Consider the following 13,654-nt stretch of genomic DNA (forward strand, 5'->3'; position numbering starts at 1 on the left):
TTTTCCTTTATGGACGCGGGTTGGCAGCGAGCCTATTTCCCGCAGAGGTCGACGATTAGCCTGGTAACGCAAACCATCGTTTTTTTGGAAAGGTTATATAGAACCATACCATCGGTTTTTTTAGTGTTTTCTTTCGGGTTTTTTTAGTTTGGTATCTTTTTTCATCTTCACTTTTTCGTTTTCTTTCTTTTTAAAATTTTCTAATTCATGAATACCTTTTCAAGTTGATGATTTTTTAACTTACAATTATACTTTCATTTTAAAAAATTGTGAAGATTTTTCAATTTCATGAACAATGTCTCATATTTGTAAATATTTTTCTCTTTTTGTATTCTCGAACAATTTTTGAATTCACGAACAATTTTGAATTCTCAAACTTGTTTTTTGAAATTATGAATATTTGTCCAAATTTTCAGATTTTTTAATTAATAATCATCTTTTGAAATCAAGAAAAAAGTTAATTCTTTGAACATATTTTGAACTATTGTACATTTTTCAAAGTTTGAAGATTTATGGAATTCGAGATTACTTTTAAAAATTCATGAACATTTTCGGAATTAGCAATTTTTTAAAAATTTGCCAAAATTTATGGAAATTGCTATCAATTTTAAAATCTGCAAATATCTTTTTCAATTCCATATTTTTTTAAATTCATGAACATTTTCTCAACGACATAGAACGTGCTTGAGCCACCCTCGCCGCCCACACAACCAAGAGTGTAAGCCACCACTGCCGCTATGATGTCGGTCGGAGAGCCAACCGTGTGGACCACTGTTTGGGGTTGTCGTCCCGGCATTGCTGCCCCAGACACCGCCACCCAACCACCTCACGACACACCATCCCCAGCATGACAAGTAGAAGGCACTCCTTCCACTTATAGCCTTGCGAGAGAATGCCAAAAATCCCCACTGCCGCCGGTCGGGTTTCGCACAGCCACGCCCTCTAGGAGGATGGGAGTGGAGGGTGGGGACGAGGGCGACGCAGGAGGGGATGGGTTTTTTTGGTCCCAACTTTAAATGTTAATCAAATTCCACTTGTACTAGTACTACATTGGCCTGATCTGCTAGAGAGATTAAACTATGGTCAATCTCCTCCACTTTGCTGTTAGTTTTCAGGTCATCTGTCAGCTCCTAGTTTCTTTAGTTGTTGCCACGTGTGTTTAATTGTCGATTAATGATATGCACAGTTTACTAAGAGAAAGACACAATCACAGTTGACATAGTTGCCACCAACCGTATTCCTGCAGCTACAAGTATGAAATGGCAAAAATGCCCACCCGCATTTTTCCTCTCAGGGCCGAAACTGAAACTGAATCCAAAATTGTTCCCTCAGAAGCTGATTGCTTGATGGATGGATGGAAAGATATATTTTGCTTTGATGATCTATTGCAAGTAAATATTGTGTATGAATTGATGATCAAAGTTACAGCAAAATTAATCATATGACGATCCAGAACCACTAGGAACGCAATCCAATTAACACAGATGGCTGGCATCACCAACAAATATAGCAATGTCCAGATTTGAATCAAGTCTGCATTTGCTTCACCACGAGAGCAAATGTAACAGCGAGACAGGACAACAACAAACAAAAAACATATGGACAGTAACAACTAACAATGATCAGCTGATCAGACCACCGGCAAGATTAATAACAATAACCTCCCTCCCTCATGGATAACACGACGTCACATTCTCTTCTGGGTATACATAACATTAATAATATACACATTCCCAGCAGCAGCAGCGACATCGCATCCCATCGGGTAACAACTTAACAAGAAGACTGCCTACATGCTTTGGTTGGTTGGTATTTACCAGCTCCAGCGGTCCCTCTCGGCACAAAAAGGTTGGAAAGCAGCTTTAGCTTCCCACCCACCACATTTGTTGAAAGCACGTCGGCGTCGTCTCTGGATTAGATGATACCATGGCTGAGAAAACATCAAGGGCTCCAGATTAGATCTGATAGACGATAATCTATATGTGTGCGCGTGCGCGTGCGCGTGGGTGTGTGTGTGTGTGTGTGTGTGTGTGTGTGTGTGTGTGCGTGTGCGTGTGCGCGTGCGCGTGTGCGTGTGCGTGTGCGTGTGCGCGTGTGTTTAACAATGCATATGTCACTGTAAGCTAGACAAATTACCAGAATCTGCCAGCATGGCCCTAGGACCTAGAAAGAAGAAATTTATGAAACCGCTGTGCTTTCACGACATCAGCTGCCTTGACAAAATCGGCCTTGCCAGGTGCGGCGGTTGCACCAGATGAGATTCTCCTCCTGTTCCTCATACGGAATAAAAAGTCTTCTGTATCAAGGACATATGAAACCTGCAAATATGACACCATACTTGACTAATTAGTAAAAATGTAGCAAAATATGTCACATGGCCAATGGCCAAAGCAGCATCACCATCAGCCAAGAGTTTCTTTCGGTGGTATAAACGAAGTAGATTCAATGTCACATCACTATGGTACTGGCGGGCACAATGCTCCTTCCCACCAAGATATACGTATATTACCTTTGAGGATTTGCAGGTTATCTTGCATTCAAGGCCATTCGCGACCTTGAAACCATCCATGACCGCTAAGGAAGCTTGAGGACCATTGCTGCTCCCGCGTTTCCGCTTATTCCTGGGGAAAATGAGATGAGGTTAACCCATGAAAAGAACAAGATGAAGATCATGAGAGCCACGGTGCGATGCCAGAAAAATACTCACCTCTCAAGGAACACATCTTCAGACACCTTTGAATCCGAAATACTCGACAAGTACTCGTCATGAAGATATGACGAAAAGTTTGGATCAATTGAGACTGCAGTTACTTCAGGCTTTTCATGCCCATACTCCATGAGCTGAACAGATAATCTCGTAGGATTTGAGCGCTGCAAATTACAGCAGGAAGAGTGAGTGAGTGGTTTGGTACAACACGAATAATCCTCTGCAGATGTATCCCTCTATCTGTTGACCCTGGGAAACTTCATTATATAAACAAACATCTAACAGTTGACATGATTTATTATCAAGGGGCTGAACATCAGGTGTCTGAAAAGTGTCACAGCCTCTCTCACAAATTGGGAATTATCTGGTTTTTGCCCGGTTTTTCCCAATTAACCAGGCAATTCTCTTCTGCTATATGAAATGCAGGAAGCCCCTGCCCCTCTCAAGGTGTTACTCGAATTTTTGGGGGATTTATCCGGCTGATTAGTGAGCAAGTTTGTATAGAAAGGAGGTTTCTTAAGAGAAACATTGCCTGGTAACACGGCACAGCAAAATGAAAGTAACTACGCAAATCACTGAAACATGAATGTGTTGTAAAGAAACTAACCCGTTCAAATCGATATATGCTCTCGTCATGGAGAAGAACCCGAGCATTTTCATGGTAAACTAGATCAAAGAACCTTCCAGGAGACCTGGACTTCTCATATATATAAAGCTGGAGGAGCTTGTTATCCATTTCATCAGCTGCTATTGCTTGAAGCTGAAGACAGACATGAAAATGATACTGTAAGCACTTCCTAATATAATAGAACTATGTTTGCAATATAATAGATGCAACCATTAAGGCAACTTGCCTGCTTCACAACTTTGTATATCAGCTTATCTAATGTAAAAAGAACATAGGACTGAGTCCCGATGATTGAACGGCAGTCGTCCTCGAATTTGGTGTTGTCAGAAGAGCCATCAATCAAGTTATAAAGTGCACCCATAAACCTGCACTAACAGCACATTAGTTATCCATCACGGTGAAACATCCCAATGGAGCAGAGTAGCTATGCAATGTTACTTTGAGTATTGGTGTGGGGAGCTCGTATCCTTGGAAGTTCTCCACTTCTTTTCAGCTGTAGAAGAGTTTGTCTTGGCTGATAGTAGCCTCTCGTATAAGATCTGCAGATCAGTGCAAGTTAGCCAAGGGGTGTTGGCTATATAGACAAAGAACATGTCAAAAGGGGTGTTGACTATATAGGCATGTATGTATTCAAACAACTAACCTGGTGTAGCCTGAACAGAACATAAAATGAATCATTTCCATAAAATATGCGTGAAAATTTCCCACCATGATCCTGCAATGCTGTGGGGACATGCTTGGCGAGTGGTCTAACTGTATTATGCAAACGCTCTGAAAAGGGTAGTGACATCCCTCCATCGGCATCATGTGCGCCTGTGTTTCCCTCTGCCTCACCCTCACTTTCAACCTTAGCATCAGGATCATCATGATCAGCATCCTCCTCGTCCTCGTTGTCTTCCGGAGAACACTCCTCGCCGTCACCAGATTCACTACCAGAAGCTTCCTCGCCAGCCTCAGATGCATTTTCACTTTCTGTAGATCTCTGGGCACTTTCGTCACCTTCATCATCCGCATCAGCGTCATTCTCTCCAGCAAACTCAGCTGCTCTAGTTCTACCAGCAGAAACTTCTTTCGGCTTCAAAGCTCCGTCTACAGCTGCATTTCCTAGAGGCCCAAAATTCTCCTCTTCAAAATCCCCATTAGGAGATAATTCTCCCTCTTCTCTTTCAACCTTTGAATTCTTCTGAGGCACAGATCCTGGCCTCCCAGCTTCTCCTCTCTGTGAAAAAAGAATACAAATTAACATAAGCAAAGCATAAGTTTCTTGAAATCTATTTTAGGATAAGGGGCATATGCATGGTGATGTGACCATCCGAAATTGCTCCTTCGCACGTGGGGGTTGCAATGCCGGCTCGGACAGCGCCCAGAGCGCCCTGTCTCCTTTCAGTTTCCTTTCATGGGAGAGGCCCACCGCGTAACCAGCTAGTAAACACCAGGAGGCATGCATGGGAGGCTAGCTGTCCCATGTACCACCTGGCCCCACTAGCTTGTATCCCTTGCGCTCGCATGCAAACTCATGGGCCCACCACCTCCACTATTCTCAATCCCTCCCTGTTAATTTACCGCATGTAAGCAACACTGGCCCACCACCTCCTCCTAATCCCCCCCCCTGAATTTAACCGGTGGGGACCAGTGAGGCTCTCTCGTTCTGATTTGCCAAAAGGGGAAACAACACTCAGCGAGCGGTAGAACGAACGTGCGAGATAGCAACCCGACCATCGGTGCCAAAGCTATTCTTTCACGTCCAAAAATACTTCAAGCTATTTCATGTGCTACACAAAAGGAAAGGGACTTTGACCACGGTAATTTAATGCGACAAGTTTTAGTCTGTTCAGGAAAGCGCGCTTAAGCACTGAGCAATGGCAAACCGCTTCGCTTTTGCCCTAAGCAGTATATTAAACGTTCTTTTAAAAATTTGGCTGTTTTTGAACTACTTTTGCTTGTCTGCGTGCGCAATTATGGCAATATGCCATTTATCTTATTATTAGGCTCTGTATGGGAACTTCCTTCATATTCTGGCAAAATTCTGGCCACATGATCTCTATTAGGTTATGACTATTTGAACTAAACTGCATTTTAGTTGTTATTTTGCTTGCCATGTGAGGAAGGGAGCCTTGGCGCAGCGGTAAAGCTGTTGCCTTGTGACCAAGAGGTCACGGGTTCGAGTCCTGGAAACAGCCTCTTGCAGAAATGTAGGGAAAGGCTGCGTACAATACACCCAAAGTGGCCGGACCCTTCCCCGGACCCTACGCAAGCGGGAGCTATATGCACCGGGCTGCCCTTTGCTTGCCATGTGAACCTGATGTGTATTCGCTATGGTGTGAACTGTATTTTAGATGCTATTCAATTACCCATGTGCCATGTTCCCTATTTTCCTGTGCTTCTATAAAATTCTAGCCAATTTCAAAAACGCTTAAGCGCAGTTAAGCTGCGCTAAAGCGTTCATTGCTCTAAGCCGTGGCCTTCCGCTTCGCTTACGCTATCCGCTTTTTTGAACATTGGTTTTAGTTGGTTATATGTTGCTCCAAATGCCTCCACCACAAAAGGAGATCAGACCAAAATTCAGGACTCCCCCAAACAGGTTGTGTTCAAATCCATGGCAAGAAATAAGGAAAGCTAGCTACGTTATGTTTTCTTCCTTTGCATCGTTCCATAGTCCTTTGTCACGTACTAAGTCTAATTCGGTTGCTAGTGATCAAGGTAGCCGCATAATTTGTTAGGAAAATCTTTTGTTAGTTTGAATAGGAGTCTATATCAGGTTTGTTTACGTGTTTGCTTGGGACTCGTGACTCGGTTTGGAACGACCAGGTGTGTCACCTATAAAACGGGCTGGCTATAGTTAGATTGAATTTTGAGCTTTAGACATCCACAATGAAGCGGCCCTCTGGGTGTCCAATTTATCTATCTTTGTGGAACTTTCTAATTCAAGATTTTACTTTGGCGAGATGATTCTCATGCGTACATCAAGAGGTTTGTAGCTATTGGATCGAGGTCCATCACCGGCGGGTTGCATGCTGGTTACGTTCTACTATGGCGGGAGATACCTCGTGTGTCGAGGGCATTGTTTATAAGGCGGACCTAAGGCGAGCACCACCCGCTCTAGCGCCTAGGTGGCGCCTAAGCGACTAAGGCGGACGCCTAAGGCGGGCATATTTGTAAGGCGCTGTCCGGGCGCCTTATCGCCTAAGTGCCACCTAAGCGTCTAAGGCAGGACACCTCAAAAACATAGGTCGAGGGATTTCTTGTTGGTTGTCGTTACCCCATCTTCAGGTTACGTGTGCTGCTCGCGTAATTGGGAGATTTTAATGGTGGATTTCGGAGGATGTTGCATTGTAAAAGATCAAGACAAATCAGCGGCCGTTCGAGGTTGTGCTCATATCACATCGCACATGTAAAACTAGACAGGTTCTTACTAATTTCATGGTTTTTAGTCGACAATGTACGATTACACTTGGCATCAACAACATTGCCACCAATACGAATAAACTAAAAGACACAATGTAACTAAAGGCATGAAAGCGAACATACAAGCATAACAATTACTAGTAAGTAAACCCAGTTTAAGAATGATCATACCCCTATAGATGGAATTGTTTCATTGCCACCCATAGCTTCAACAACAGCCTCACTTCCAGAGAAATTACCTCTAGAAGAATTAGTACCTGAAAGGCAAATTAAACCAATTAGAATTGGCTAAGACAGTCGTAACAAATTAGCTACGCTAAAATGTAACTTAAAAGGCACCCTCACATATTTAACAGAGGACAGCACAAACCTGATGTAAGCTCCATATTTGTTCTCCGCTGATTCTGTTCTGTCTGATGTAATGAAGTGTTAGATGGCCCCTCACCTCTGCGGACAGTTCGATCAGCATCATAGAAACCATTTTGAGCATCTTCTGAAACTCCATTCGCCAATAAACCACGAGAAGATTGTGCTTGTTCCTTCAGAATGCTTTCATCCCCATTGGCTTGCTTAACAGTGACTGCGCCGTTTGGTATTACATTATTACTTTCCCCTACACTTGCAAGACCAGTCGTGGGGGTTCGGCTCTTCGATTTTACCACACCTACATCTTCAACGGCAGGAGTTCGGGGTTGAACTCCCAAAATAGGTTCCACAAATGTCGTCCAGGTTCTCATCACTTTGTCAACTTGATCTGGAGAGCTGCAGACCTCTCCACAAGAGTACTTGATGATCTGATAAACATCTTCATGAATTTCTGAATCTACATACTCAAATGACATATTGGGAACTATTGGCCGCCTATTCCCAGCAGCAATGGCAAGAAGCACATCATCCTCCTTCCTTTTCTTCTCATTAATTTCTTTGATCTCAGACAATAGAGCTGCACATGGGGGGAGGGGGTAGTTTAAAAAATACAGCTTTGAAGCAATGGGAAGTATCATATACTAGCATCATGCATATGATACTAGTGTATGATACTACCTCCACAATACATAGTATCATAACTTGGTATCATAGTAGCCTCATTTATTGCCATGCAAGACTTGGTATCACAGTATCATAACTTGGTATCATAGTATCATAACTTGGTTCATAGCAGTCTCACTTATTGCCATGCAAGACACACACTAGTACATCATTTAATACAATACGGTATCATAGTATGGTATCAACCCTCTCCTTCCTCATTTAATTGTGTGCCACATAAGCTAAAATGCATAGTTGGCATGCATGATACTACCTATCGTACTCCCATTGTGACCCAGCCTGATGATTTCAGTTGCAGTATCATAAATGCATACCTCTTGTGCTCAGATTCTTCGAATCTTGTTGTTTGAAATAGAAACTGCGATGGTCAAGGGACTTGTGATAATTCTTGGCATATATTTCAGCCCAAACCTTGTTAAAATCTGACCTGCACCTTGACCATTCCTCCTGCTTTTGCTTAAGCCTAGTTAAAATAACTGGTAATGCCACACTCGCATTTTTACGAAGAACATCCATGACATCAAGGCCATGGTCACCATATAACCGCTCTATGCACCTCAAATTCAGAGCTGTCAAAAGCACAAAGAGTTAAATGATATGCATGTTCTTTTCAACCATAGAAGAGCACTCAAAAGCCATGCAGCAAAGAACTACCATACATGCTGGCAGATACTTACAGGTCAAATGTTCATCGATGCGTATAGGGCTGTCTGGTTTGATTGAATTTTCTTGCATTTTTTCTATCAACTCCTCAACACGCTTAATCGCCACATTAACTGATTCCAGCAGCATGTCCAACTCAAACCTGAAAAGTACATTTCACAAAGAGTAACTAATTAATTATCATCCACGGGCAACTTAAATGGCAAGATAAGCTGTGCACACAATGCTACCCTGGTTAATGGGTGACACAATGCAGAAAAAGAAACACAAAGTGTGATATAACTGTTATGGACATATTATTTATGATTAAGAACAGGTTCTGGTCAAGCAAAAGCATCTTATTTATGATTGAAATGAAATCTCTAACGCATACAAATTATGGAAGAGTATTTTTACGTCTTTTCTTGCTTTATGGTTACTGTCGATCAGTTATTTCTTCAGTATTCTGCGGCTATACATATTTGGGCTGTGGACAATTGTACTTTCTAACTTCCTACTGTGATGGACTCTGTTCTTGTAGTCAGTGGCTTTTCATTTTCCTAAGAATTGTGGGTGCATGACAATTCAGAAAGGATCAATGCCTGTTTTCAACTCTAGCCTACCCAACTTGTTTGGGACAGAAAGGCTTTGTTGTTGCTGCTGTTATTAATGTCTATTTTCAAAGTTAAGTGCATCATGATTCCAGAGAGTTGACAGTTGTAGTCATGCATCACTAGATTAACCTTTGGGCTAACATGAAAACAAAAGAGAACCGGAACCGAATTCTTCAATGGGGTTCCAATGGAGTCTATACAGGGCAAAAGGATGGGGGCTCCTGTGGTTTGCCATTTGGAGAACAGATGGCACCAAGCATCATGATGGTGCAGCAACAGTTAATGTTGGATGCTTGGTAAGGAAATGAAGATGCATGAAAGTTTTGCTGAACTGAACAAGATTGTACCCAGTCTAAGGTTATGGTCCTAGAGTTGCTGGTAGGGTGGGTCCTTTTTTCCTGTTGATGCACTCAAGGGCTAAGAAGGGCACCGATGTAAGTCATTTTCATTTATTGCAGAGTTACGTTGTTCAAGTGCCGCTTTGATTTTCCTAATGAAACGAGAAGCATGTTATTATAAAAGAAAACAAATGGATTGTGAAACTATAAATTGGGCGCTTTGCTAATATGTACTATTGTATGCTTTGCTGGTGCCCACAGTAAGATGCAATCAAAGTATGAAACATATTACAGAACCTGTCATCTTCGCATCTAAACAAGCTTTCTTCATACTGATTCTTCCGCATGTGTTTAAATGAATAATCCTCGCTTCCTGAGGTAACTGATACCCAGTGATCATTGAGCACAGAGATTCCAAGGTCAGTTCTGCAACTTGAAGCAGGGACGGGGTACTGCAAAAAGAAAGGAAGTGTGAGATATTGTGGAAAGAATTGTCAGACAGAAATGACAGGGAGTAAAAAAAGACGATAGTACATTGAGTTGAACCAGCTTACATTTTTAGGCAAAAGTCGGTAACTGGGAGTGCACCGCTGACAGTTTGAGAGGTCAAGCTCTGATATTGGCTTGCATAGGTACTTCTCTTTGGTAGAAGAGAACGCAGCAGCTTTGTGGGTAGTGGCTTCCTTAGAATTGAGCGCAGACACTTTATCAAGCTTTTCTCGTTCCTTTTCGCTCAGTTTTTCAGCATCTCTTTCCCTGTCCTCCCCTGCACGCCCTTTATCTCTCTCTTTTTCCAATGCCTTGACTGTTCGTGATGTTTGCCCTTCATTTTAAAAAAGAACTACTATAAAGAATCCCTATAAAGAGTAGAAGCAATGAAACTTTAAACTACAGGGTAAGGGATCGCTTACTTTTATTGATGACTCCATCCAGAAAACCATCTACAGAGTAAAGGAACTCTTTAGAAATGGGGGAGAACATAATAAAACAGAAAGTGCATTCAGCAAACATAAATTCACAAGTGAATAAATATATGTGGTCTACCTATGTTTTCACAATGTTCCAAGAACTCGCTAAATCCAGTCATAAGCTCTGGGTAGCGCTGAAGTATGTCATGTACCTGAAAATAAGCAAGGCTATCCATGTTCAGAAACACAACAGTAGGTTTATCTAGTGGTTGGGTAGGGTATCTCACAAACTCTTTACAGATATCATTAGCTAAGATTCATAATTTATCTTTATAACAAATCGGTCTAACTTACCAGATTTTTCAATTCACTTCTTGTAATTATTTCCTGGCTGTATATGTGAAGGCATTTCAAAAACTCCTGGTAAGCTTCAGGCTCTAGCTTCTCCTTGACTTTCTCACAGAAAAGGAACTCTTGGGTGTATGTACCTGATTTTGAATGATAGAAATGAATCTATAAATCCAAGAGGAAGGACTGTGTAGGGCATTATTAAAGTGGATATCGAGGCTGTATGCTAAGCTGAATAAAAGCACAAGATAAATTCTGAAGCTAACAGGGCCATACGCAAGTCACTGATAAATTCTAAAATTAATAGAAACTGGAGATCTACAAGGCACTGATGATGCCATGCTGCACAAGTATCCACACGAAAAGACATCTCAGTCCTATTATCAACATGGTCAGGGACTCACTTTTCAGTGCATCATTATCATTGTACGACGAAGCAGAGATGCTTGCCGCCCCTTGGTGTGTGTCACCCTCCAGCTTCTTTGAGAAAGCTTTGCGCTTGCGTAGCCCTCCGTCCAAATCTTTGCTTTCAAACTCAGCATCCTTGTCATGATCTTTTCTGTCCCGGTCTATCTTACGATCCTTTTCCTTGTCGACACGCTTTCTGTCAGGGTCATGCTCGAGATCAGGGCGATCAACACTGCTGTCACGCTCAGCAGTTGATGGCTGAGGCCTCTCTCTCTGGAGATGGAGAAAACAAAAGGTCAGCATAGAAGTTCTGTGGCCAGTGAAGGACTCCCTCAGTCCCAAAGTAAGTGTCAAAGTTGAGACACTTATTTTGGGACGGAGGGAGTATTACAGCATTGAAGTCCAAATGTATATGCCGGATTATTTTACATCTACAACTGTCAAGTCAAGCCATGGAGGAGCCAATGCCAACTACTCCCTCTGTTCCAAATTAGTTGACTTGAATTTGTCTAAATACGGATGTATCTATACTTGTTTAGTGTCTAGATACATTCGTGTCTAGATAAATATGGGTCAAGTAATTTGGAACGGAGGGAGTAATACACAGTGATCCAAAAGCCAATGTAAGAACTCAACTCCATCATCGGTACATTTCATTAATTTCAATAGAGTAAATGTTGCTGGTTCACATATAAGGAAAAGAAATTGTCCCTGCTATGCACTAACTATAAAAATACAGAAATGAAGACAGGAAACCATATCAGTGGTCCATGTCCATATTTACCTTGATGCTCTGCACATTCCTGGCACTGGCAGAAGGCACGGCCGGGGCTTCCTGTTTGGCGGAGACGGCTTTAGGAGCGGCCAGCACTTGCGGAGCGTTGGACGTATCAGGCAAGAAATGCTTGAACTCCTCGAGCAGGTCGGGGTGGTCGTGGAACAGCGTGGCAACCTAGATCAATCCCATCCGTGTTAGCATCATATGCACACAAGCACCACATATCTAGATAAATCAGGAAATGCTTTTCTTTCTACAGGTAAAAGGAGAAGAAGAAGAAGATGAGGTACCTCCTGGTATACGTCCTGGATGGACTTGTTGTGCATGCGGTACATGTTGAGGATGGCGAGGAATGCCTTGTAGACGTGGTCCTGGGCCTGGAACCTGGCCTTGATCTTGTTGACGAAGTTGATGGCCTCCATGAAGTCGACGGGCTGCTTCTTGTCGCCGGTGCCGTCGATGTCCTGCAGCTTGATGGCGAAGCCCTTGGGCAGGAAGGCGTTGAAGCCGAGGATGAGCTCCGGGTAGCCGCTGAAGAGCGTCTTCACCCGGATGATGACGCCCGCGGTGTCGATCCTGCAAGCACCGCACCCACGGGTAAGGAAAGGGGAAAACTCAAATCGGCGAACATGTTTCCTTCGGTTTCCCGTTCCGGCGAAACCCCGAATCCCGGCCGGAATCCCAGCCGGAATGGAGCGATTGAGATGCGGCGAGGGAGATGGGGACGGAGGGATACAGACCTGGCGCTCTTGAAGTCGCGCATGACCTCGAGGAACTCGTCGTACTTGGCGCGGTTGTCGTGGAACTTGTCCTTGACGGCCTTGAGGTAGGCCAGGGCGTCGTTGGTCGTCAGCTTCTGCGCCGACAGCGCGGGTGACGCCGGCGGTGGAGACATCCTCCCTCGGCGGCAGCGCTGGATTCGGCGACGGAGGATGGATTAGATCGGGGAGGGAGGAAGTTTGGGGAAACGGAGTTTGGGGAAATGGAAGGGAGGCGCTCACGGATCGGATCGCGGCCGGTGTCGGGGCGGTCGGGCTGCGGCCCCGTGCGGGGACGGACGGACGGCGGGGCCGGTCAGCTCGTCCGGCGGCGGCGCCGCCGGCCGGATCTGCTCGGCGCAAACCCTAGGCAGCGGAGCGGGGGGAGCGAGCGAAGGAGGGGAGCGCGAGACGATACAGAGATGAGAGAATGGGTTGGGGAAACAGAGAAGGCAGGAAATACGAACCAAACCCACCGCGGCGGATGGGAAAACGCAACAGAGAGTGCGTGTTGTGTTTGTGATACCATCCGTGTGGCCGCGGTGTTTCTTTCTCTTTCTCTTGTGTGCTTCCCCAAGTGATGAGTAGACAAGCAAACATACCGGAGGACGCTGCTGATCTGGGCCGTCCGATCGTGGGATGCAGCGGATAAGCGGTCTGATTTGAATGTACATGTGAGGATTAGATCGGATATCGACGTGGCAGAACATAACATAATAGCAACATAATGTGTGTGCTGTGATGCCATCTGTGGCTGCGGCGTGCGTCTTCTCGTGCTTCTCCAAACGTGCAAGCGAGACATTCGCCACCGCCGATGATCAGAACCGTTCGGTCGGGGGATGAGATGGATAAGCGGTTGGATCTGGATGTATGTGCGGGGTTACGTCGGGTTCGGACATGGCGGGGCGGTGGACCGACACGGCCCACCGTCGGCGATCTAGGTCATGCAATCGGCGAGTATTTCGTAGAGGAAGGAGTGAATACGAACCAGACCTGGCGAGGCGATGGGAAAACAGAGTATGTGTGTGTGATACCATCCGTGGCCGCGGCGTTTCTTTCTTGTGTGCTTC

General features: G+C 44.3%; 1 protein-coding gene across 1 annotated transcript; it reads right to left on the reverse strand.

Annotated features, from left to right (window-relative positions):
- Positions 1-1,475: 1,475 nt before the first annotated feature.
- LOC125541257 (paired amphipathic helix protein Sin3-like 3) lies at positions 1,476-13,065 on the reverse strand. The gene is made up of 22 exons (XM_048704716.2): positions 12,828-13,065; positions 12,567-12,739; positions 12,117-12,402; positions 11,833-12,000; positions 11,045-11,321; positions 10,647-10,780; positions 10,429-10,504; positions 10,296-10,325; positions 9,939-10,207; positions 9,682-9,836; positions 8,468-8,595; positions 8,105-8,359; positions 7,111-7,683; positions 6,912-6,997; positions 3,979-4,554; positions 3,774-3,874; positions 3,562-3,700; positions 3,315-3,467; positions 2,708-2,871; positions 2,510-2,621; positions 2,137-2,318; positions 1,476-1,930 (listed from the first exon to the last, which is right to left on the reverse strand). Exons 2-21 carry the CDS (start codon positions 12,719-12,721, stop codon positions 2,157-2,159), a joined length of 3,999 nt encoding a protein of 1,332 aa, XP_048560673.2. The 5' UTR covers positions 12,722-12,739; positions 12,828-13,065; the 3' UTR covers positions 1,476-1,930; positions 2,137-2,156.
- Positions 13,066-13,654: the final 589 nt, after the last annotated feature.

This window comes from Triticum urartu, chromosome 1A, assembly GCF_056163025.1.
Source record: "Triticum urartu cultivar PI428250 chromosome 1A, HENAU_Tu73, whole genome shotgun sequence".
Classification (NCBI taxonomy): Eukaryota; Viridiplantae; Streptophyta; class Magnoliopsida; order Poales; family Poaceae; genus Triticum; species Triticum urartu.

Bases quoted from the DNA above. Each gene is read 5' to 3' on its own strand.
- LOC125541257 (XM_048704716.2), bottom strand. From the start codon at position 12,721: ATGTCTCCACCGCCGGCGTCACCCGCGCTGTCGGCGCAGAAGCTGACG. The intron at 12,001-12,116 runs GTACCTCATCTT...GGATTGATCTAG, and splicing joins TCCAGGACGTATACCAGGAG to GTTGCCACGCTGTTCCACGA. The intron at 10,505-10,646 runs GTAAGTTAGACC...GCTTATTTTCAG, and splicing joins GAAGTGAATTGAAAAATCTG to GTACATGACATACTTCAGCG.